Source organism: Myotis lucifugus, unplaced genomic scaffold, assembly GCF_000147115.1.
Source record: "Myotis lucifugus unplaced genomic scaffold, Myoluc2.0 scaffold_85, whole genome shotgun sequence".
Taxonomy (NCBI): Eukaryota; Metazoa; Chordata; class Mammalia; order Chiroptera; family Vespertilionidae; genus Myotis; species Myotis lucifugus.
This window is the reverse complement of record NW_005871133.1, coordinates 4,244,716-4,271,090: the sequence shown is the minus strand read 5'-3', so window position 1 is coordinate 4,271,090 and position 26,375 is coordinate 4,244,716. Positions and strand designations below refer to the sequence as shown.

Here is a 26,375-nt window from a genome sequence, read left to right as displayed (position 1 = left end):
CAGACTGTTGCAGGCTGCTTCATAGCGGGCTTGAGTGACGGGCTTCCCTTCCTGGCTCTGGATCTTCTCATCCTCTAGGCAGACAAGATGAAGTTCACAGTTTCTTCTGGGGTAAGACCTTGAAGAGATAAAATTTTGGGCCAAAAAATGCCTAGTAATTTAACCTCTGGACTTGAAGATCTCCCTGACTTATGTGAGCTATGAGAATTATTCAGCATACAACTCCCTAGTTTTTGTGTGTCCAACCTTGTGGAGTTTCACTCTGCATATGCATGACCTAGTACTTGGTAAAAAGACACATGCAGGTACCTAAAACTCCTTTTTTTTTCTGTCTGACTACCTCCTTTTCAGAATTTTACCCTATAATTTCTAGCAACCTCATCTTCCACAAACTTTGATTCCCCATCTCATCAACTCAGTGAAGCTGCTAGATTGTACTTGGGCCCTTCTTCCTGTGGTCATGATCCAGAAATTGCTGCTATACAGTAAATTAGGCTGATCATAGAGCTACATTGTTTTAATTCAGCAGCATATTAAGAGGATTACATACCATGACAAAGTGGGATTTATTCCAAGAATGCAAAGAAATTTAAGAAAAGCATTCAATGTAATACATAATGTTAATAGAATGAAGGAAACCCCCTCATGATTATCTCAACAGAAAAAGTATTTGAGGAAATTCAACGCCTTTCCATGTTAAAAACAATCAACAAATTATGAATAGAAGGAAACTTCCTCAACATGACAAAGGTCATATATGAAGAATCCACAGCTAACATACTCAATGATGTAGGAATAAAAGTTTTTTCCTCTTAAGATCAGGAACAAACTGGAATGCCTGCTTTCACCATTTCCATTTAACATGGTATTGGAAATTCTAGTCAGAACAGTTAGGGAAGAAAAAGAAATAAAAGGCATCTACAGAAGACACAATCTTCTCTTTTTAAAAAAATATATTTTATTGATTTTTTTACAGAGAGGAAGGGAGAGAGATAGAGAGTTAGAAACATCGATGAGAGAGAAACATCGATCAGCCGCCTCCTGCACATCTCCCACTGGGGATGTGCCCGCAACCCAGGTACATGCCCTTGACCGGAATCGAACCCGGGACCCTTCAGTCTGCAGGCCGACGCTCTATCCACTGAGCCAAACTGGTTTCGGCAACACAATCTTCTTATATGTACAAAATTCTAAAGATTCTACACCAAAAAAATCTATTAGAATTAATAACAAATTCTGCAAAGTTGCAGGCTACAAAACAAAAATTAGCTAAGTTTCTATACATTTAACAATGAATAATATGAAAAAGGAAATTAAGCAAGAAATTCCATTAACAATAGCATCAAAAAGAATAAAATACTTATACTGTCAGTAAATTCAACCAAGGAGGCAGTAACTTATACTTTGAAAACTATATAATTTGGCTGAAAGAAATTAAAGACAAAAATAAGTAGAAATATATCCCACATTCATGGATTGGAAGATTTATGTCAAGGAAGTAATACTATCCAATGCAATCTGCAGACTCAATGTAATCGCCATCAAAACTTCATCAGCCTTTTTTCAGAAATAGAAAACCCATTCACCTCCTAATAGCTAGAGAATAGAAGAAAGTTTGAGGACTCACAGCTTCCTGGACTGGAGCAGATTTGTGTACACCAGTGTTACAGCAGCATTATTCACACCAGCCGAAGTATGGAGACAATCAAGTGTACATTGACAGATGACTAGATAAACAAAATGTGGTATGTACGTACAGTGGATTATTACCCAGTCTTTAAAAGGAATGAAATAATTCTGATTCATGTTACAACAAAGATGAACCTGGAAGACATTGTACAAAGGGAAGTAAGCAAGACAAAAGAACAAATATTGAATTATTCCACTTATCTGAGGCATGTAGAATAGGCAAACTCATAGAAACAGAAAGTATAATAGAGGTTCTCAGGGGTTGGAGGAAGAAGGAGTGAGGAGTTATTCTTTAATGGGTACAGAATTTTTGTTTGGCATGATAAAAAAGTTCTGGATATGTATAGTGATGGCTGCACAACAACATTATGCATGCACTTAATGCCATTGAATTAATGTCACACATTTAAAAATGGTTAAAATGTTACATATATTTTACTACTAAACAAACAGTGAGTTGTATGTCGCACACAGTTTTATTTTATGTTTATCTTATCACAAAATAAATAAGCAGTGGGTTGTGTATTTAGTAGAGTTGGATTGATGTCTAAGGGAAATTATAAAGTTATCTTGTATAGAAAAAGCCGGTAGGTAAATAGGGAGAAAATAAGGTGTATGTCAGTCTGGTGTTCATAACTCAGCAAGCAGCATTTATCATTGGTGTTAGTGGACTGTTTTGTTTCATTTTAATTATGCTCAGACTTATTATTTCTAGAATAACAGATTGTTAAACACTGGTCTTTTATTTTATAACTTTTAGATTTAATAGACAGGAATCTGAGTGAAATGAAAGGTTTTTCCTTTTTTGGCCTGAAAGTTTGGCAATAGGGGCCCTAACTAAGGTGACAAAACTCCAGAATGACCAATTCTTTCTCTGGAATATATCACCCTTGGGGACTGTTCTACAACAATCATCCCAACACTTGTTATTCAGAGCCAGCCCAAAGACTTTTTTCTAAAGCCATTTTTTATATTTTCTGCGAAGATACAGTATTATAAAATGGTTTATAACTCAGACTTTGGAATTAAACATCCGAGCTTAGTGTCTTGGCTTTGCGAAGAGCTAACTGACCTTTTATAAAGTTTCCTAATGTCTTTATGTCTCACCTTTTAAATTCACCTGTAAAATTTTGTTGAGAAGATTAAATGAGATAATATATGTGCAGTACATAGTGAATACCTGGTACATACTTAATGCTCAAAAATATTAGGGGTTGCTGCTGCTATTACTGTTCTTATTCAGAAACAAGCTCACGGTCCAGACCTGGGAATAGGAGCAGTCCACAAGAAGACATTTCTTGTTTAAATTTCCAAGGCTCTTAAACTAGGCACACTCTCTCTCAGTCCTATGGAGGAGGTATCATTCTTATACCATACTTACTTTTGTTGTGTTGAAGACTTCTCTTCTATTTTTTTTAAAATATATTTTATTGATTTTTTACAGAGAGGAAGGGAGAGAGAGAGAGATAGAGAGTTAGAAACATCGACGAGAGAGAAACATCGATCAGCTGCCTCCTGCACATCTCCCACTGGGGATGTGCCCACAACCCAGGTACATGCCCTTGACCGGAATCGAACCTGGGACCTTTCAGTCCGTAGGCCGACGCTCTATCCACTGAGCCAAACCGGTTTCGGCAAGACTTCTCTTCTAAAGTTGAGACTAAGCCACCCATTTTAATCTTGCCACTGCAAACCAGAATTAATTTTAGACCGTAGTAAAGAGTAAACAGCATTTATATGAGCAGAAGAAGCTGCAGCCCAGGATACATAGATTCAGGTAGCAACCTAAATAAATTGTGTCCCGGGAAGAACAAAGAAAGGGTTCTTAAAGGCAGAAATCACAGAATGTAATTCTTTCATGCAAATGAAGAATTACTGGCCAGGTTAATAAGGTTTGTTTAGTTCCAATAGGCAAAGCAAACAAGGGAGGCAAAAACTACAAGAGGGTGGTAAACTCCATGTGTGTCCATGTCGCAGTTGTTCCAGGATATTGATGACTCAGCCTTGAGCTGTGTTTTAGCAACAGATTTAACAACTTAATAGCAGCTCTGAGAATTGAGGCTCAAATATGCATAGGCTGTTAGGCCCCACTTTCTTAATAGCCTCCTGACTCCATTTTAACCCTCCTCCCCCATATTAGTGACTACAGTTGAGATATTTTGGTTCACATCACATTTTAAAATTTATTTTTTTTTATCTCTAGTGAATCTACTAGTAGTCGTTTTCTTTGCTCACTTCCCTTAACCCCTTTTGGATTGTAGATGCTGAGAACTGAATTAATTATATCCTTTAGCTCCATAACACATTGTCATCATCAGTACATGCAAGATCCTTTTTTTTCCGTTTTATTTTTACCCTTCATTTCTAACCTCATCCTGTATCTTTCCCTAATAGTTACCTACTCTGATGTGTCTCCACATGTCCTTAAATATGCCTGCATTTTTTAAAATAAATAATATTGTTTTGTGCGAATGGGTTTTTAATTTATAAGAAGATATTGTGCTATTAATATCAACATTAAAATTTAAACTTCCATTACTTTATATATGACTAGAGGCCCGGTGCATGACATTCCTGCACTTGAGGGGAGGGGTCCCTCAGCCCAGCCTGTGCCCTTTAGCAGTCCGGGAGCCCTCGAGGAATGTCTGACTGACGGGCCTTAGACTGCTGCAGAGGCGGAGACAGGAGAGACTCCCACCACAGCCTCTGCGCTCGCCAGGCCAGCTATCAGCCCTGCTTGTGGCTGAGCTACTGCTACTCCCTGTGGGAGTGTACTGACCACCAGGGGACAGTTCCTGTATTGAGCATCTGCCCCTTGGTGGTCAGTGCATGTCATAGCGACTGGTCGTTCCGCCATTCGGTCAATTTGCATAATACCCTTTTATTATATAGGATTATTTAGTGCTTCTAACTTTTAACTATATTTTAGTTACTGATTCCCCAAAGGATAGACACCTAAATTACTATCAGTCCACACTATCACAAAACATGCTGCAATTAACATTTTCTTACATCAGCCTATAGATAGGATGATCACATTGGTCCAAACTGAGATGCTTTTGAAATTGAAGGGGAATATTTTGATTACAGGAGTATATTAAGACTCCTAAACCAACAGGAAATGTGGTCCACCCTGTTTATGGCAGATTGTTCTAAAACACAGCTGATAATCAACAGATATGTACTGGGATGGTCTTTCCCTTTTTGTTTCCAGCTGACATCTCTTGCAGTTGGTTGGTGCATGTGCTGGACTGATTATTGCTTATTTTAAATACCACTCTTTGTAGATACTACTCATGAGGAGAAATGTCTGGGTTACAGGTTATAGACATACTTAAAGTTTGAGTTTGTCCAGTCTTGTCCTATTAATGGATGGATGGACTGTTAAAAAATACACTTTTTATTGATTTCAGAGAGGAAGGGAGCAGGAGAAATGGAAACATCAATGATGAGAGAGAAGCGTTGATCGGCTGCCTCCTGCATGTCTCCTACTGAAGATTGGACCCGTAACCTGGGCATGTACCCTAACTAGGAATTGAACCAGTGACCTCCTGGTTCATAGGTCGACACTCAACCACCAAGCCACACCAGCAGGCTGGATGGACTTTTTAATCTCTCTGTTTTTCTATATTTCAGGTTTATTCACATTTGTACTGTATAGTTATTCATTCTTTCTCCATCAAACTGTCTGGTTTGGGGCTGTAAGCAGGTACTACTAGTTCATTAACAACTACTCTTAGTGCAATTCTAGTTTATAAGGCTTTTTTTTTTTTTTCAGATTTGTTAAGATAATTGGATCCTAACAACTACCTTTTGAGTTAGAGAGGGTAACAATTATAATCCTTATGTTACAGAAAAGAAAGCTGTGGATCAGAGGTGCAGTGACTTTTTTTAGTCCACATATCTGTTAAGTTATGGGGTTAATTTGTGACCCGGTCAGATTTTAATTCGCTTTTGCAAAATCTAAAAGGGATAGGAAAAGGAGTAAATTTCTGTTTATGGTTAAAGCAGGAACTGTCTAGTTTAGCTTTATGTCTTTCTCAGAACATAACACAGTGCCTGACACATGGTCAATCAGTAATTTTTTATTTACTTATTGATTTATTATTATGTATTTCTTAGAGGGAGAGAAAAAAAAACAGTGATTTGTTGTTCCACTTATGCATTCATTGGTTGATTCTTGTATGTGCTCGCCTTGACTGGAGATCGAACCCACAACCTTGGCATATTGGGATGATGCTCTAACCAATTGAGCTACCCAGCCAGGGCCAATCACCAGTAATTTTTAATGGACACGTGAACTGGGGATTATGTAGATTTTTAATGGACCAGGTTTGAATTGGTAATGTTGCTGCTACTCAGTACTTTGGTGACTTCTGTTTATTACAGTAGTGCTTTGAATTATAACTTGTGATCCTGGTCTTCTGACCCGGTCACAAGTTCAGTTCTGTAAATGTTCTGGCTGAAGAAAGGGATTTCCTATCATCAGTCCAGGAGTTTTCATATTAAGTGGTGTGGTTCATTTACAACTGAAGCAGCAATAGGTTATCAACATGCCTGTATGATGGGATTTCTGGAGGGAATAGATTGCACTGGTTTATTTTTAGGAAATTTCAGTAAGATTTCTTCCATTCTTTTTTAGACACTGTTCTGTAGGTTTGAATAACCAGTAGCAAAGTTCCTCCTCTTTCTTCCCTTGTTTTTAATTCTCATCTGAGGATATTTTTCCATTGCTTTTAGATGGACTGGAAAGGAGATGGGGCGGAGAGAGAGAAACATCAATGTGAGAGAGACACATTGATTGGTTGCCTCCCACATGTACCCTTTCCCAGCCAGGGATTGAGCCTGCTCCAAGCTACGTGCCCTTGACTGGGAATTGAACCCTCAACCCTTTAGTGTGCGGGCTAACACTCTAACCCAGGGGTCCTCAAACTTTTTAAACAGGGGGCCAGTTCACTGTCCCTCAGACCGTTGGAGGGCTGGACTATAGTTAAAAAAAAAAAACTATGAACAAATTCCTATGCACACTGCACATATCTTATTTTGAAGTAAAAAAACAAAACGGGAACAAATACAATATTTGTATTTGCATGTGGCCCGCTGGCCGTAGTTTGAGGACCCCTGCTCTAACCAGTGAGAAAACCAGCCAGGGCCCCTCCTCTTTCTTACTACTATATTGCATTCATCTGCTTAAAACCTGCTTTCTACCCAAGATTTCTAGTGGCAGCTGTAGTAGTGTTTGATTAGGATGTTGGATTTCATTGAAAGATTTTCTCCAAATAGTTTGTTCCAGTATTGAGAGAGGCTAATTGCCCTGAGCCACCTTGCTCAAACCTGTCACAGTTGGGTTTTTTTTGTTTTTGTTTTTTAAATATATTTTATTGATTTTTTTACAGAGAGGAAGGGAGAGAGATAGAGAGTTAGAAACATCGATGAGAGAGAAACATCGATCAGCCGCCTCCTGCACACCTCCAACTGGGGATGTGCCCGCAACCCAGGTACATGCCCTTGACCGGAATCGAACCCGGGATCCTTCAGTCTGCAGGCCGACGCTCTATCCACTGAGCCAAACCGGTTTCGGCTCACAGTTGTTTTTTTAAAAAATATTTATATTAATTTCAGAGAGGAAGGGAGAGGGAGAGAAATAGAAACATCAATGATGAGAATCATTGATTGGCTGCTTCCTGCACGCCCCCTTACTGGGGATTGAGACCGCAATCTGGGCATGTGCCCTTCACCAGAATCTAACCTGACAGTCTGCAGGCCGAGGCTCTATCCACTGAGCCATCTAGGGTAAACCTGTCACAGTTTTGAAGTCATTTCAAAGCCTTCCATAAAGTAGGCTCCACCTACCTTTCCATCTTATCTCAAAGAACTCCACCAGCCCCTTTCCAATACCTGCCACCCACGATAACACAAATTAAGAGTGTTCTAAGAGAAATCACTTAGTAAATTTAAATTTTTTATACCCTACCCTTCAAGGAAGTTGAAATAGTCATTTTCCAGAAGTTCTCCTGTCATGTATCTTAAATCCTTCTTTTCATTCTCTAGCTGCAGATATTCTGTGCACAACTTATGCGATTTAAGTGAAATATTTCCTGCTGCTTCTCTCTTCAGCCATGCATTTTCTTAAATCACAGATTAATTTTCTAGTGCTTATATTAATATTATGAGCTTTACATGTAAGTTCTCATCCCGCCAGTGAGGAGAACTTTCAGAAAGCCCACATATGCCTCTTTAAGTATCTGCTTTCTATTGAAACCAGTAAGTAGGCTAGTAATTATGGCTATTCCTGCCAATTGTACTACCAGATTTTTGATTTTTTAATTGTTTCTAAACTATCTCCTTTCTCTTTGCACTGTGTTTTCACTTCTACAGTACTTGACATAAAGAAAATCCTAGAGAAGTTCCTTTTCTTCTTATTGCATAGATAAAATCCCTTTATAACAATGGTTTTAATAAACTGAAATTCTTCCCACAATTTAATGGTTGGTACATGGAAATAGTACTTTGGTAGTCAGGTTTATTTTGTTTTATTTGTGTTAAAAACATTTAAATGATATCTACTCTCTTAACAGATTTTTTAAAAATAAATTACGAGCCCTGGCCGGGTTGGCTCTGTGGATAGAGCGTCAGCCTGCGAACTGAAGGGTCTCGGGTTCAATTCCAGTCAAGGGCGCATGCCCAGGTTGCAGGCTCTTTCCAAGTAGGGGCATGCAGGAGGCAGCCAATCGATGAGTCCCTCTCATCATTGATGTTTCTATCTCTCCCTCTCCCTGCCTCTCTGAAATCAATAAAAATATATTTTTAAAAAATTATGATTGAGTTATGTAATCAACACTACAGTTTTTATTTATTTATTTATCCTCACCCAAGGATATTTTTCCATTGATTTTTTTTAGAGAAAGTGGAAGAGAGAGGGAAAGACAGAGAGAAATATCGATGTGAGAGAAACACATAGATTGGTTGCTTCCTGCACGCGCCCTGACCAGGGCCCAGGCCAGGGAGAAGTCTGCAACTGAGGTATGTACCCTTGACTGGAATCGAACCTGGAACCCTTTGGTCTTCAGGCCAACACTTTATCCACTGAGCCAAACTGGCTAGGGCTCTTAACAGATTTCTAAGTGTACAATACACTATTGTTATCTGTACAGTGTTTTACATCAGATTTCTAGAACTTAATCTTGTGTAACTGAAATTTTACGTCCATTTAAAATAGTCACTCCTAGAAGCAAAGAATAGAAAGAATGATGGTTACCTGGGGCGGGGGAGAAGCAGAAATGGGGAATTGCTAATCATTCAGTCAGTTTTCTACTGCAAATAAAACTTAGCAATCACTGTACCCAAGAACATGGTTGTTTGCACTTGAGGTAGAAAAGGAAAGAAGAGTGAATTTGGCAATTTAGTTTTATCATGAAGCATCAGTTACCTTTCTATTTCCCAGGTTTCCTTCCAACACTTACACTACTGCCCCCTCAACTCAAAATAGAAAAAATAAATAAGACTACCAAGACCATTTCTTCCAAAATACCACCATACACAAATTCTCCCAAAGGTTGGGAGAAGTATGGAAAGTAAAGTTTGGTTAGTAATCTCTCTTCTACTAAATTAAGAACGGTTTATTTGCTAATTATTTAAATGCATAGCTTCTTCTCTTGGACACAGCTAACCCTGTTACATTAATAAAAGGAAAGTCAAGAATTGGGTCCACTGAGTGCCATCAACAGAATCAGAATCAAATGTGAACAGAAGCACATCTTATCAGAATCACCATTATTCTTTCACTGAGTTAACATAGGTCTTTCTTTTTATATTCAACAAACCATGTTGACCACTATGTTTGTATTTTTATTTCTACCTGATCTGAGTGGGCAGTTCTAGATACGCTTGAGCACTCTTGGTGATAGAGTCACTGACCTTGCCCCCGAATATTCACCAGCTACATCAGTCTGACTGACCAGCCTCCCCTCTCTACTAGGCCTTTCCTCTCTTTACTTTCTTCTTCTCTAATCCCTTTCTTTTTCTTCACCCCTATCTCCTTCACAACTCCTCCATGATTTTCTCAGGGCTGGGCTTCAACATCGTCGGTGGGACAGATCAGCAGTATGTCTCCAACGACAGTGGCATCTACGTCAGCCGCATCAAAGAGAATGGGGCTGCGGCCCTGGATGGGCGGCTCCAGGAGGGTGATAAGATCCTTTCGGTGAGAACTGGCTTCGGCCTCCTTCACTGTCCCTTGTTCCCTAGACCCTACTTCCTACTCCTAACCCCTTCCTTGGGAAGATTCCTGCCTGCCTTTTTGGATCAGAAAATATCCAATTTGTAGAGTTCAATACGAGGGACCTTGATCAGTCATCTTTTCCAGACTTATCATAGAATATGGAGTATATTAACTTGCTTGATAGACAAAGCAAAAGTAAGTCCAGAATGTAAAGTTACTTACCCAAGTTTTAAAAACATGAAACAGGGAGAGTTGAGGGACTGGTTGGTAGAGGGAGATACTTAAAATCCACAATGTTGGTTGTTCTTCCATTGTACTTTCCCTCTTCCTCCTTGTAGATTAAAAAATTAATATGTCTCCCTTTATACCACAAGTGGCAAAAAAGTGAAGGTAGGAATTAAGTGTTCTTTTTAGACTCAGAGTTCCTTTTCACCCATTATTATGATAAAGAATTGGGATGCTATCTGATTTGGATATCTGTCCACTGTGCTTGCTCCCATTTCAACTTTGTTAATGTCTGTAGTAAAGACCCTTACTGCATAGTAACCATTAATTTTATTGTTTTCTAGAAGTTCCTCAAGTCAGGGACCAGATCGATCTTTTTTTAACCTTTTACATTCTAGCACAGTGTTAAATATGTATCTAACAAATAAAACAAGTTAGTAAATTCAGGCAAACCCAGCAAGGTTAGCTGATCAGAATAGTAATAAAGTATCATGAATGGTAATTTCCCATTTTAGTCCTTCTCACTGACCATTTTGCCTCTTTTTAGTCCATTAAGCTTCTAGACCCTATTAATTAATCTGTTGAGATAGAGACAATGATAATCTACCTTTTATCTCAAAGGATATTGAGAAGTTAAGAAGCAGATTATATCCTACTGCTCCAAGAAGAAAGACATTCTGAAAATAGGAAATCAACTTGAGTGGTACATAAAGGAAAACTTGAGAGTGGGTTAAAATAAAAGGTATAGCATGTAGTTAGAAACTATACGGTCCAATATTTTGACATAAGAGGGACTTGAAAAGTATAGGGGTTAAGAAGAAAGCCTTATTTGAAAAGCTTGGGTTAAAGGCCTATTGAAAAATTAGAATGGTCCGCAGTTTTTGAGCACTATATGCTAAGCAATATGCTGAGAACTTTAAACTTATTTAATATTGTAGTAACCCTGTGAGGTGGGTACAATTATTGTGCCTATTTTGCAGCTAAGAAAGTTGAGGCTTGGTAAGGTCAAGCAGCTTGCCCAGGGTCACACAAGTAGTAAGTGGCAGAGGACTAAAATTAGGTCTGTGAATTTGGAGCCTGTACTCTTAGCCAGTATACTATACTGCCTCCTAACAGGTAAACAAGGAGCTAGGACTAGTTATCCTAAACAGAAAGTTGCATGGTGAATTAATAGTAGATTTTAGGTATGGTTTTATATAGAAACTGAAATTAGTCTTTTTATAAAGGGATAAAATTGGATAAGGCGGGGGGGGGGGACGACATAAACCTCAATGTGAGAGAATTTGTTAGACATAAGCTGAGACGATGAGCCCTTTTTATATGGGCCATTGCCTCAAAGAGAAAGAAATTGGAAGGCCACTCAAGTTTTTAAAAAGGGTAGGAGATAAATGTCATGAGAAAAGTAGATGTCTAAATAACTTAGCTCGTTCGACTTTAAAGTTTATAGCAAAGAGGATTTCACTTTATCAAAATACAAGAACTATTACAAAAATCTATAGAAGATAGTAAATATTACAAATATATATAAAACACAGTACAAAGAATGATTCACGCTTATATTCTGTCCAGTTGAGGAAAAGACATGTGAAAGGAGAGGAATATGCAATCAGAGATGGAGAGAGATACAGGAGACAGAGAAAAAGGAAACAGTGGAGCCGGTATAGGTGGGAAAGGCCAGCTGTCCTGTCCATTCTGTCTAGGTTTATATTCACTGACCAGTTTCCCTTCCCAGAGTTTGCTCCCAAATTCCTCTAGATCCCATTCCTTAAGAATTAGTGACTTTCTTGTCTCACCATCCTGTTCCCTCTATATCCTAAAGTGAACTAGTTATCCATTAATCCTTAAACAGTTACATCTGTGCATTAGCTCACTTTATCCCTTTGATGTACTTAAGTACTTATTTATTATTGGCTTTGGAGTCTCCATAAAATGATGCTAAATTATTTATTAGTCTATATTCCCGTTTATTCTGTATGGGCTTTTCTGTTCTCCTCACATGGGTCCATGTTGTAAAATATACCCCAACTCTTTCTTGTAACTTTTGCCAGATAATAAAACTAAGAATATGCCCTTTCCTGAGCACATATCCATTTTAGATAACTACTAGCAGTATCATTAAGTGATCTAGATTTCTTGTATTATTGACTATTAATTTAATCTTTGCATTTCTCCCTAAATACCCATGTTTTATCTTACTTTCAAGTTCCTAAATTAAATAACTGCATAATTCATTTTGCAGTTTCCCTTTTTCATTAAAAGTGAAATTTATTTTTTTGTGTGATCACTGTGGATGATTTAAACTGAAAAGAAAGAAAAACTTTAATGGATGTAAATGATATTTTAGATTGAAGGCCCTGTTACATCCGATACCCATGAAACAAAAGCAGGTATTTTCAATAGAAGAACAGACCTGAAGCTGAGCTGAGGACTGGAGATTCATCACCCAAAGTTCACTTTTTTTGTGTGTGATGGTAAAGATGGTTTAATATCTGTATAGGTTACCAGAGAATCTGGAGAAGTTTTATTTTTGTGGGGGGAGGGAGGGAAAGGAATCTGTTTAGGTTTCTCATTTCTCCCATGTGTCTGCCTAAATGAAGGGAGGTGGGTAGTCAAGCATAGTCAATCCTCAGTGAACTATGCATTTTTATAAAGCTCAGGGTGATATAGCTGGCTATTATAATGCACAGATGAATGTTTCATTTTGACCAAATCTCTTAGATAACAAAAATGGCACAGATTGGGCCATTAGTCAGCTGCATTTCATATTCTCTTCAAGTACACTTATTAATTTGGTGAATGAAAGAGTTGAGTAGTCATTAACATTTATCAACTATTGTACTTGGCCTGCAGAGCACTGTGCCAGGTGCTATGGAAAATTAAAAGAAAAAATGAAAGTCTTGTTTCTGCCCTTATCTAGAAATCAATAGGAAAGACCCAGCAGAAATCCTCATCCAATCAGCTGCAGAGACATTGAAATATACAGAATCCTTTAGACAAAGCACCTCTCCAGAAGGTACTTTTGTCTTCCCGTTTCTGTGTCCCCAGCTTGTAGGTCTGTAGCTGGCACAGAGTAAGCATCTAGTAAGTTAGTTGCTCTGTGAATGAATTCTAGCATGATTGACATTTTTGGTTGGTCCTGACTAATTGGAACTGGATAATTTCCCCCCCTTCAACTTTGATTAAAAAAAAGAGACATCCCCTCCCCCCAATTGCAGTTCATTTCAGGATCTTGGTTAAACATTTAAATATCCAGAGTGTAATCTGAGGCCAGTGCTTATTAAATTGAGCCCATTTTTTTCTATATCTTCTACATACACATTTATATTATCCTATAGAGTTCCTGTAACTAACATCCTGAGATAATGTTAGATTATCCTGAGGCAATTCAAAATTATTACTCATCAAAGAAAACTAATTTTAACTCATTTTATTCATTTCCTAAGTTTCCAGGAAATAGGAAACTCATTTTTAAAGACTGCTAACAACCATAGTTAAAGCAAAAATTTTTATGTTTTCCCATCAGAACACCTAGAACACCACTATCCCAATTCTCTGAACATTTAGTAAAATGTTCTAGCATATTATAAATCTGCCATATCTCAGGTTCAATAAAACCTACTATGCCATGAATTCTGGAAGCTGAAGTAGCAAGTTTAGCAGTATTCCAAGATTTCTCATTTGAATAGCTCTTGGTACTAGAAGTGAGGTCCAAGACTGTCTGGCCATCACATGGAAACCTGTTAGAAATGCAGAGTCTCCGGAACCTTCCCTGACCAGCATTATAACGAGATCCCTGGGTGAGAGTGAATAAAGTAGGAGAAGCACTGCTCTAGGCAAATGTCTTTCAAACGTTTTCAGTTATCAACTGTAATAGGAGATATACGTGTGTATGTGCGCACAAACACACACATGCACAGTTGAAGGAAAGTTTAACAAAATAATCCTGTATGTGATGATTTCTGATATATTGTGTTTGCTTCTAATTTTACTTTAAAAAAATTCAATACTGGTCTTGACCTACTGGATTGCCTTCACTATCATCTGTAATAGGTCAACAGACCCATATTTTTTTAAAAAAATCACTACTCCAGTAAATGGAAAACCACTGATGAAATCTGTGGATGCATAGAGTATATATTAAGATACATATCTAGAGTCAGTAGACGGGGTATGGAAACCAGTTAGAAGACAATTTCAGACAGTTTGGGTTAGAGCTAACGTAAACTTCAGGATCAACTGGAGGGCTTGGTTAAAGCATAGAATATAGGATAGGGCCTAATAATTTCCACGTTAAACAAGTTCCCAGAGTAATGCTAATGCTGCTGATTCTGGGACCACATTGAGATCCTCTGGTCTATATGAGTAAAGATGATGATTTTTTTAAAAAAAGGATGTCACATATATTTAGGGATAAAGCTTACAGAACTCAGTGGTTAATCAATAATGAGCTGGAATCTGTAAAAACGCTTAGAGGAGCTAAATATTAGAAATCAAATTTGTCTTTGGAGTAGAGATGACATTGTCAAGAGAGAAAGAATCATAATTTGTTTTATAGGGCTGGTTTACCTTGGGCAAAGGATGAAAAATGGTTCTTTAAAAAAGAAATTCCCTTTGCATTTCTAAAAGGCCTCTTGTTTGGAGTTTCATTTGCTTATTTTTTTAAGCAGTTATAGAGTAAAAGTCCTTTTATATTAGAATACCGTTAGGCTTAAATAGGAGGGTCAAAAGGCATAATTAGCATAATGTGCCTGTACCCTGTATAGCACCTTCTTTTGCCTGATGTCACCAATATCTTTCTTCCCTATTAGCAGAAGGAGGCTCAGCAGCGGACCAAGATTACATACACATTGAGTCATCGGTGGGTAAAGCTGCTAATAGAGCACAGGCTTTTCAGCTTTGTGTCATATTGAGAATATGTCCGTCAGACTTCGTGTAGTTATTTATGGCTGTTTGCAGGGAGTGCACTGCAACCAACCCTCAGAAAATCATGTGACATTTCTTGTACTCAAGTGTTATTCAACGCACTATTTAGGTATTATAGGGGTAAGAATGATAAGTTGCAATACAGGCTCTCCAAGATGTTTACAGTAGTACATAAAGGGATTATGATATAAGGCAGAATTTAGTTTGACTTTATGATGGTTACATATTACGGAGATTCAAAGTAGCAAATCAGTCACATCTAGAAAGGCCTTGTCAGTGACGTAGCAGTTAACTAAATTGCTTTTTAAATTTTAACGCTACTTCAATATATAAACACCTTATATTTTTATACAACTCTAAATTTTTTTTAGTGTGTTACATACAGGGTCTCTTCCCAAAAATGTATATACACTTTAACAGCTGATAGCTCAATTTTGAAAGTGAAATGTATTTTAATAAACACTGCCTTTATAATTATTCAAAGTGTGTGCATACATTTTTGGGGGACAACCTATATTAGATACAAATGAAACTGCAAAATCAAAAAAATTCAATTTACAGCATTAATGTGATGGATGGTGATTTGTTACTGAAATAAAATTCTTGCTTACAGTGTAAATTTCTATAGTGTTTTAAAGTGAAGGTTTTGGGGCCAGGCAGCTTGAGTTTGAATCCTGGCTTTGCTGCTCCCATTATATATGCCATGCACAAGCTGCATAGCCTCTCTAGTTTTATCAATAACATGGGGGTTCCTAACTTACGGGACTATTGTGAAACCGAGTAAGTTTGTACATGTAAAATGACTGGACAGCTCCAGAGATGATAAATATGCAGTGGGTCCTGGCAATTATTACTGACTGGCATGGCAAAGATTATTTTGAACTCACTGTTTGTTTGTTTTTTATCCTCATCTGAAGATATGTTTTTATTGATTTTTTTTAGAGAGAGAGAGAAACATCGATGTTGGAGAGAAACATCCATCGATTGCCTCCCATATGCGCCTCAACTGGGTATTGAATCCGCAACCTAGGTATGTGCCCTGACCAGGAATTGAACCTGCAACCTTTTGGTGTTTAAGGCAATGCTCCAACCAACTGAGCCACCCAGCCAGGGATGAACTCTGTATTCTTGCCATTGAATGTCATATAGTTCTCTCATTTGCAGTCATATTTCTATGAAATTTGGCTCTGATATTGAACTATGACATCTGGCATTTGTTAACATGACTATATCATTAACTTATTTGTCTCTGAGCAGAAATAAATACCTATTTCTTTAAATGAGAAATACAGTTATCACAGGCTAAATTAGTTAAGTGAGTATTCTCACTACAATCAACAGTCTTTCCCCAGGAATTAACTAAAAAAAAAATTGAGTCATTGAGACATCTGGAAATTTTTCCCTGTGGCATATGTAAAAGAAAGATATGATCAGAATATGGTTTAGTAGCATGAAATCAAAGTCCATCAATTAGAAAACCTTGTATTCATTTCTACACTATGGGTACCAGGACTGATCCTATTTAAGATCAATCTTAGAAGATAAGTAGAATTTTTTAAGAGGAAAGGGTATTTAGATAGTAGATATAGCTTAAGCACAGGTATGAAAGTAAGAATATATGTGTTTTTTTTTGTCTCAGAGTAATGAGTTATGTGATTTAGCTAGAGCATAGGATACGTGATAGGGAGTAATGCGAGATTAAATTGGGAAAGTAGGTTCCAAAGGTAGGACTTTGCATATCAGAATGAGAAATCAAGCGTGCACGCTTTCCTCCCCTGCTTCAACTTCTGTTTTTGTTTTTGAGCCATGAAGTAGTATAAACAGAATTATACTTTAGAAAGATTGGTCTGGGGACATAGTGTTTGAATAGGGTAGTACGGGGGAGGACCTAGAGGAAAATAAGTCATAGAGAAGGTGATTACAGTAGTTCAACTAAAAGTATCCACAGTCTAAAGAGAGAGGTACCAGACAAAATAATAGCATATGAGGAATGTCATTGTGTTAAACTACAGGATTTGCCAATATATTGTATGTGAAGATTGACAGAGTGGAGAGAGTTTAAAACTATTATCAAAAATTTAGTCTGAAAGGAAGGTAGTGGCAATAAAAGAAAGTTGGGATAGTCCGGTTTTACGGGAAATAATAAAGAGGCTTTGGAAATGTTGAGTGGGGTCTAACAGAACATCCAAGTGCAGGTACCCAGCAGGAAATAGGTAAATCCAGAAATAGAAGTAGGGATACAATTTTTTTTAATATATTTTTTTATTGATTTCAGAGAGGACGGGAGAGGGAGAGAGAGAAACATCAATGATGCAAGAGAATCATTGCTTGGCTGCCTCCTGCATGCCCCCTGCTGGGGATCGAGCCCACAACCTGGGCATGTGCCCTTGACTGGAATTGAACCTGGTACCCTTCAGTCTGCAGGCTGATGCTCTATCCACTGAGCCAAACCAGCAAGGGCGGGATACAAATTTTGGAGTTGTCTTGCAGATTACTGTTGAAATTGTGAATAATCACATGGGAGAAAAAAATAAGAAGACAAAAGACAACTGACATTGAGGAATATTTGCCTTAAGAAGGAGAAAGGAATTAGGAAAGGAATAGTTTAAGAACTAAGACAGGAAAGAACTGCAAAACAGAGGCGGCAGTCTCAAGGTTGAAAAGGGGCTGTAAGACTTGGTGATTGGAATTCACTGCCCAGTGTTGAAGTCCAAGGCTTATGGCACTTGGTGACTAATATGTAATAGAGCTAGAAACTATTAATTCGGGAAGGCCAAACTGTTGGTAGATGAATTCACCAAGGATATTGGCAGGAGATAGAGTGGAAGGACTATTCTGAACCTCTGGAGAAGGAACACTGAGACAAGAAAGGTGAGAGGTTTGAATAAGTCAATGACCTGAGCTTCAGCTGAGCAGAGAATAGTTGGTGAGTCAAAGCAGAGGAATAGTGCAGAAGGAGCAGTAAAATGCAGGGCACTTCAGTCTTCCTTCTGGTATTTAAACACACTAGCCCTGGCTTCCACACTTACTATGCCTTTGGGTTACATTCCCTAACCTTGCTAGGCTTCAGTCTCTTTATCTGTGAAAAACAAGATAAAAATAGTGTCTACCTCATAGAATTATTGTGAGAATTAAATTAGATAATTCATAATGTAAAGCATATAGCACAGAGCCTATCAAGTAAATATATTAGGTATTTTTGCTGCTGTTGCCGTTGACACTAACATGTACAAAAGATATGTAGCTCTTGCATAAGGTAAGCTATGCTGTGTCACTGAGTGCAGCATGGATAGATATCAGTGTGGCCAGAGTCACTCCTGACACTGAAAGTAGTAATACCAGTAGCACTTCACATCTCTCACCCCTGAGTGGCAGGACTGACCTACCGTGAAACATTGTTTAGGAGTTTGGATCATCACAGAAACTTGAGGAGGATAGGAGTATCAATGGAATTAAGGGAAATTGTTCACAGTAGAACAAGACCAGTAGAATGGGCCAGGAGATTTTGTACCACATCAAAATAAATTGTGGGAGAGTTTCATGTAATTATATTTCTAGAGATGAAGCAAGCAATGCCAGGGATTAGAAATAAACCCGGGAGACCATGCTAGCTGTAGGAAGTCAGACTGATGCTCATGAAAGACATACAAATACAGTAAAGAGTTGCAGGTGTCCAAATGAGATAGGCCATAGGAGCTAAGAAGAAAGAGACTACCTTTTTAAAAAATATTTATTTTTTAACATTTTTTATTTATTGATTTCAGAGAAGAAGGGAGGGAGAGAGCGAGAGAGAGAGAGAGACATCAATGATGAGAGAGAATCATTGATTGGCTGCCTCCTGCATGCCCCCTACTGGGGATCGAGCCCACAACCTGGGTGTATGGCCTGACCAGGAATTGAATCGTGACCGCCTGGTTCACAGGTTGACGCCTAACCACTGAGCCACGCCGGCCAGGCCAAGACTACCGTTTTTTGTTCTTGTTAATTTAAACTTAAGTGCTCTTCAAATGGTCCGTGGAACTCAGTTTCAGGAAAACGTAGCTTTGAAAATGAAAAGTGTTACATTGAGTTAGTTCTAAGTGACGTTATTCATTCTCCTAAACCTTGGAATTTGCTCTGTAGGAGTTGTTTTTTAAATGTTTGATCATATGAAAGTAAATCTTTGACTTCAGAGAGTTTACATTCTAACTCTTACTACTTTTTCTTGCTGTTTTCGACAGGTAAATGGCCAAGACCTAAAGAACCTGCTGCACCAGGATGCTGTAAACCTCTTTCGTAATGCAGGCTACGCTGTATCCCTGAGAGTACAGCACAGGGTAGGTGTTGTATCCGTTGCAGCCAGCACCTGGCCCCAGGCTTTTGTGCCTGTGGTGTAATCTTCAATGGTGTGTTTGGATTTTTTTCCTTCCACTCCCACTCTTTTGAAGAGCTTGTCTGGCAGGTGTCTTCTGGAACTCTGCTTATCATCAAAGGACATTTGTAACAGTATTTTTGCAACCCAGGTCCTAGTTTTAAAGATAAAGCTTGACAACCAAATTGAAATAAATGGGGTGGGGGGGGGTATACAACCACAGTCAATTTTTTTAGTGGGGAAGGAAAACATGTGTCTGCCATTGGACATTCTTGTTTATAAAACTCTAAGTACAAAGATGGTAGGTTTTCTGATACCTACTCACTGTGTGCTTTTCCCTGTCACCTCCATGAACACTTTGCTTATCAACTTGGTGACTCTCCTGACCAAAGCTCTGGTGCTCAAAGTTGAGCTCCAGGAAAACGGAAATGGAATTCAGAATTCAGTCAAGACAGCACCTATCCCTGTATCCACTTCTTAGTTCCTAGTGTCTTATAATGTGAATGATGGGAAGAGAAGCCTGTAGACATAATTCCTCCCATAGCAAAGATTTTGGGGGCATATGCAACACATGTTCAATGTGTCTTTAAAGTTATTCTCTCTTAAATTGATGCTTGGATATGATTTCTTTTCACTTTGTTACCTCTGATTCTGTTTGCCTCCATTCCATACAGGTTCCACCTTTATCTGTGTCCAGTGTTACAAAATAGGGGAGGAAGGACACAACCTCATCTTAGGAGGGAGTGGAGTGCCTTTTGAGTTGAAAATAATGGAATTACACCTTGTGCAATTTATGCTTAAATAACATTGCTCAGCTCTGCTCTTATTGCACTCTCATGACTGATAATCTTTCTAAGTAAACATTCTAGGAAGATGGACATCCCCCCTGTCCCACCCAATAATTTTCAGGTTTCCTATAGGATCAGTAGACTTCATCTCATATCTTCATTTCCTGAGATGAGACACATAGAGCTTGGCGGAGGCCGTACAAAAGCAGAAAGAGGTTATCTGGCTTATTTCCGGGGGTCCCTGTAGGTCAGTAGCACAGAAAAAGCAAATGTCTCCCCATCAGCCTTCTTTTGTTTCCAAAGAGTCAGTGATACTGACATATACTCTCTGCTAGATAGTGCTTGGATTTGCAGCTTTGACAGACCCAGGTCATGTGTCAGCCCGGACCTTTCAGTTGTGGGAAACACACACTGGTCACCAGAGTTAACATTTTTCTTTCCCTTCCAGTTACAGGTGCAAAATGGGCCCCTAGGACATCGAGGCGAAGGGGAGCCGAGCGGCATTCCCATGCCTGTGGTGCTGGTGCCCCTGTTTGCCCTCACCATGGTGGCAGCCTGGGCCTTCATGCGATACCGGCAACAACTTTGAACAGCTCGCTTCCTTCCAGTGCTCCTGATGAAGAGAACATTTCTTCCTTTCTCTCCTCCTCCTCCCCTGCCATTCTCCCGTCTCTTGCCCTCTCTCTGCATAGCTCACACATGATTTAAAGAGACTGCTTCCCAACCAGAACCTGGCTCTTCAAAATCTTCAAGTCCTCGTATTCTGATGGGAGAGTAGAGGCATTGTTTGAAGGAAAGCTGAAGAAAGACTTGCTTAGGACAAATGAGGAGTCATATGTTTTACTAGGACCGCCAATAGAATCAGCTACAACCAAAGAGGGAAAAGTCCAGTCTTCCCGTCACCATGGTGATACCTGTTTTCTTAGCTGGCTTGCCTCAAAGGCCAGCTGTGCGATATAAGAGGAAGAGAGGATTTTTCTTTCTAATGATCTTCCTTGGGAAATTTTTTGGCCTTTATTTACTTTCTAATGACATACTTGGGTGCCTATATCAAACAAAATACAATGAGACCATTTTTACTTTTTAAAAGACAAATATATATATATATACATACATATATATATATTTACACATGTATACACATATGGTCATAAATGATAGTATAATAGTGAAACCTTATGGAGAGTTAAAGAGGTAGAAACCTGCTCTGGTTTCTAGATTTCTGGTGGAAGGGGTGATCTTAATTGAGGGAGTAAGAGAGAGAGCCTGACAGGATGCCCAGTTTGAGTCATAAGAAAAAGGAAGGAAAACTGAAGCAACTAGTTTAAAACCTTAGAATTCTTATTTCTCATAACACTTAAGGTGAAGTTGAGGCAAAATGCCATAATCCAGCTTTGCGCAAGTCAATCTGTCGGAAAACCTTTGAGGTTTAGAGATAAATCTTACCAATCTCCGGCCTACCTTAGTGACTTTTTGGATACCTCACAGCCTGTGAAAGGATCAGCTGGAATGATTGTGGTCAGAGCTGTAGTGATGGGGACAAAACAACCCAGTGAAAACTCCACAAAGGAAAAAGTAGTGCCTCCAAGGCGGTGCCTGAATCCCCAGGCTGCCAACACGTCCCCCAGGGCTAATAACAGGCAAACTCTGAGCGAGGGAACTGCTCTTGGCCGGGTGGGCATGAAACCAGCTTTGCTTCTGATTCAGTTCCGTTTAGAGAGTTTGGATTGCTAGTTTGTAATTTAAAAAAAAAAACACACCACACGAAACACTGGTTATGGTTTTAATGAACCATTTTGCAGGGAAGGGGAAGAAATGAGTTGTGTTTGTTTTAGGGGGGAGGGAACTTTCATAGGGAAACCTTGAGAGCACGATGCAGATGAATGGATGCTGCGGAATGCTGAGGTTAATAATGAGGTGGGAACCATCCTGTGGAAGTGGTATTGAAGGGTGGCCTTAAAGCATTAAGGAGAGCTGAACCAAGACTAATTTTCTGGCTTTAAGAAAAACAGTTCCATCTTCCAAACATATCAGCTAGACTGTAGGCCTTATACATACAATCTTGACAACAAGAATGTGAGGACTTCCCCTCGGGCAATCAGTTGTGTCTATTTTTTGGCATAGATGATCTAACAAGTATTTTACAAATGTTGATTGGACATCAGCTTTGTTATGACACTTTTACAAAGAAAGAAAATACATATTGCCTCCATCCTAAAGGTTTTTTTGGTTCCAGTTGGGAACCAAACCTATATACATAAAAAGGGAATTTGCATAGTCAGGGCAATGTAAGTTTGGTGTCAAATGTACAGTGCAGACAGCAAAAGGGAACAGAACTGAGCAACCATCACTGAGAACGTTCCGTGGAGGAAGGGAACAAGTTAAGGACCCTTGAGGAGCTCACAGTCTAGTTATCAGGTTAAGTAACAGTTGAACACAATAATAAAAGAAATGGTACTTGGCACAACACAATGCAGCCATCACACTTTTTTAAGGTATTCAGAAAAAGAAAGCCATTGCACAATAACATGAGGCCAGAGTGGAAAGGGAAGGCCTTTTAAAATAAAAATCCCAGTAAGACCTTGCCTCTGGGTCAACTATTCCTTAGGGAGAAACTTGCTTTAAACAATCCTGATGTGACTTACGCCTTTAAACCTGAACTGGTCACCTAGACACTTGGCGTTTGTACATTCCTCAGAGAAACACTGACAGTATTCCAGTTCTCACCCCCGCCCGCCCACTGTGGGGGCTCAGCCTCGGGGTCCTCCCTGCACCTGGAGTGTGTGTAGCCGTTTCACTTCTGGAGGGGCCTGCTGGCCTCCCAGGGTTCACCTCAGGGTGTGCACATTAACTCCTGAGAGGACCTGAGACACACATACCAAACGAAGCAAAGGGGCAAGCAGGAAGGAAAGCTCTTTTTGGTTTTTTATTTGTTGGTATATATAAATAAAGAGAACACCTATCCCACCGCTGGTAGAAGTTTAGCTTTGGTTGATAATAGGGATTCTGATGCGTTTTAATAATTTTGGTTTTCCCTGGATTTAAATAGCATCTAAAGATCAATATATTGACATTTTAGGCAGGTGTGCTATATTTTTATTTCTCATTCTCTAGAAGACTACATTATCATAGATAAGATGTCGGAATCCATTGTAGGTCTTTAAGAAAAAAAATCCATGCTCTATGAATTGAATTGAATATTCCTGCCACTTTATAGATTGTGTCATTCCTACTACCTGAACTACTGTGTTCAAAGTTTTAAAGTATTTTTAAGACCACGTACTTAGAACACTTCTCTATATCATCCTATCTTATACATATAATCCTAATAAGACATTGTTTGCTTCAATCGTCTATTTCCTTTTCCTGCCAAGTTTTAATCTGTGCTATTAATTTAATTAATCACACCCTCTAGTCATGCGTAATGAAAAGGGAGATTAATATTTGTTACTGCATTTGTGCCAGGTACTGTACTAAACCCTGATAGGTAACACTAATTGTTCATGCCTCACAACTCTGGGATCTAAGTATTGTTATAAAGACACTAAAGAAAAGAGAATAAAATTACTTTCCTAAGATTGCATAGGTGGTAATAACAGAATCAAGATGTAAACTCATGTCTTCAGGTGCCATCATCAGTGGTACTTCCTCACTGGCAGTGGTTCTCAAACTGAGGTCTGGTTAAAAGCATCAGCATCGCCTGAGAACTTGCTAGAAAAGCAAATTTGGGGGCTTAACCGAGACCTATTGACTCAGAAACAGTAGGGCACCCAGCAATCTGTAATAATACCTCCAGGTGACGGATTTAGCTGCAGTTTAAGAATCACTTCTGAATGCCAATAATTGTACCCATTTTCTCAGGTTAGAATTACCTGGAGAGCTTATAAGAATTCCGATGACCAGGCTGTATCTAGGCCAATTCAATACAATCTCTGGGTGTGGAAGTCAGGCACCATAAAATAAAGTTTACCAGGTGATTCTAGTTACAGTGTCAGTAAAAAAAAAAAAAAAGCAACAACAAAAAACCACAAAACAAAAAATACTCTGGCATTTAAACCTAGACACCATTAAAGTTACATACAGACATGGCTCCAGCCAAAAATGAGAATTTCACTTGGGCCTTTTTATTTTCTTAAAATGGAAGCTTATATTGCAATTTTCCCTCTACTTTTATTAAAAAATACGTTTTTATTGATTTTTAGAGAAAGGAAGGGAGAGAGAAAGAGAAATATCAGGGATGAGAATCATTAATCGACTGCCTCTCCTAGGGATCGAGGCCACAACCCATGCATGTGCCCTGACTAGAAATCAAACTGGTGACCTCTTGATTCCTGAGTCAGCGCTCAACTGCTGAGCCACTCTGGCCGGGCCACTTGGGCCTTTTTAGAGCCCAGCTCTCCGTGAGCTTCTGCCCAAAGTATACATGTGGAATAAGAAGTGGAACATTTTTTGGCTTCTGTTTTGCTAATGACTGATCAACCTCCAGCAAAACGTCGTAGTGTTTCAGGTTGTGCATCTATTAAATCAGAACCAAACTGTAGAACACTGGAGCAGAAGGAACCAGAAAGATTCTAGGATGTATTTGTCTCAAAGATGAGAACATCAAGGCTCAGGGATATGAGCTAACTTAAACCAGATCACACACACACTTGCTTTGTTGCATAAGTGCTCTTTCTGTCTCATCTTTATGTCTTGAATGTATCCACTACATGAACATAAACAAAACTCTCTCTCTTTTTTTTTTAAATCTCAATCCACTTCTATCTTCTCTCTGGGTCTTAAATAAAGACCAAAGGAACTGATTGACTACACAAGTGTGTTGCAAGCTTCATGAATAATTGGGAGATGCCACAGAATAAACTGAGAAAGATCTAACATCAATTAAATGAGCTCTTCTGAGACTAATTCCAATAGTTCTAGAGAAGTATGTTTTTTGACATTGGACATCGTTTTTGTGTAAGTAAGCAAGTTAAGATATAATTTCATGTGGAGCCAATAAAGATTTTATTCTAGTCAAATCTAATCACACTTATCTTTGTACAGATGAGGGTTTTCTTTTCCATCAGCAAATGAGTGCATGCTGGGTGCTGAAGATACAAGCTAAGATTTCATTATTGGAAAGTGGTGGAGTATTTATTGGTGATGTTGATGTTAAATTATTTTCCTAACATTACCAAGAAGCAGAATATTGAGTTATCAAACTCTTTACCTCTCAGCTATAAGTTGAACGGTGATTATGATCTTGGGTGAGCCCCTTTTGCTGTTTCTCTGCAAATCTGAGAGACCAGCATTTACATTCAAAAGGGCAATTGTGATCCAAAGGGAGCCAGTATTTTAAAAGGAATTCTGTTCTGATTGGAACCAGGTTCTTAACTGGCATAAACTCTTGCCTGATGTTGATATTTATATTTGGGCTACAAAGCACCTAATCTCTTACCTGATGCACTTGATGATAATGTAATCCTATATAATAAAAAGCTAATATGCAAATCAACCAAATGGCGGAATGACCAGTCACTATGACGTGCACTTACCACCAGGGGGCAGATGCTCAACGCAAGAGCTGCCCCCTCGTGGTCAGTGCGCCAGAAGCCGGGCTCATGGCTGGTGAGCGCAGCCTCTCCTGCCTCCGTGGCAGGGCTAAGGATGTCCGACTGACGGACATCCCCTGAGGGCTACCGGAGGGAGGGTGCAGGCCAGGCTGAGGGACCCTCCACTCCTGAGTGCACGAATTTCGTGCACTGGGCCTCTTGTAACATATAAGAATGCATTGCTGTGTCTAAGGAATCAAGTTATACCAAACATCAGGTCTTGTTTCTCTAAATGTTGTCCTTACTGTTCATGTTCTTTTTGCTGAGTGAAAAGGGAGAGGACTGGATAATGTTTTCAGATGCAAATCGGTCATTAACAGAGTCATGTACAAAAGAACTCTGTAGTTACTGTAATTATTAAATGTATTGACCAATCAGGAAAATTGAATAATCCTTCTTAGTTTGCAGATTGGCAAATGGAATCACACAATTCCATTTTAATTCTGTATCTGCAATGCTGATTTGAATATGAAATTCTTACTACTGGGTATTTGTGCATTTTACCCCTGGGCCATATTAGTTCTTATAAAATTATTATCCTTATGAACCTTATTTTATTTTGCTTCCTTTCTACTTTGACCCTAGTG

The 26,375-nt window shown here is 38.9% G+C and overlaps 1 protein-coding gene across 1 annotated transcript in view; it reads left to right on the top strand.

Moving 5' to 3' along the window:
- The window catches only part of SYNJ2BP (synaptojanin 2 binding protein), a 51,324-nt gene extending 26,112 nt beyond the window's left edge, over positions 1–25,212 (top strand). Inside the window, exons 2-4 of the mRNA XM_023755892.1 lie at positions 9,756–9,892; positions 19,279–19,374; positions 20,646–25,212. Of these exons, the coding sequence (XP_023611660.1) occupies positions 9,756–9,892; positions 19,279–19,374; positions 20,646–20,786 (374 nt within the window). The 3' untranslated portion in view covers positions 20,787–25,212. The remainder of the gene's footprint in view (positions 1–9,755; positions 9,893–19,278; positions 19,375–20,645) is intronic.
- The last annotated feature ends 1,163 nt before the right edge of the window (positions 25,213–26,375 follow it).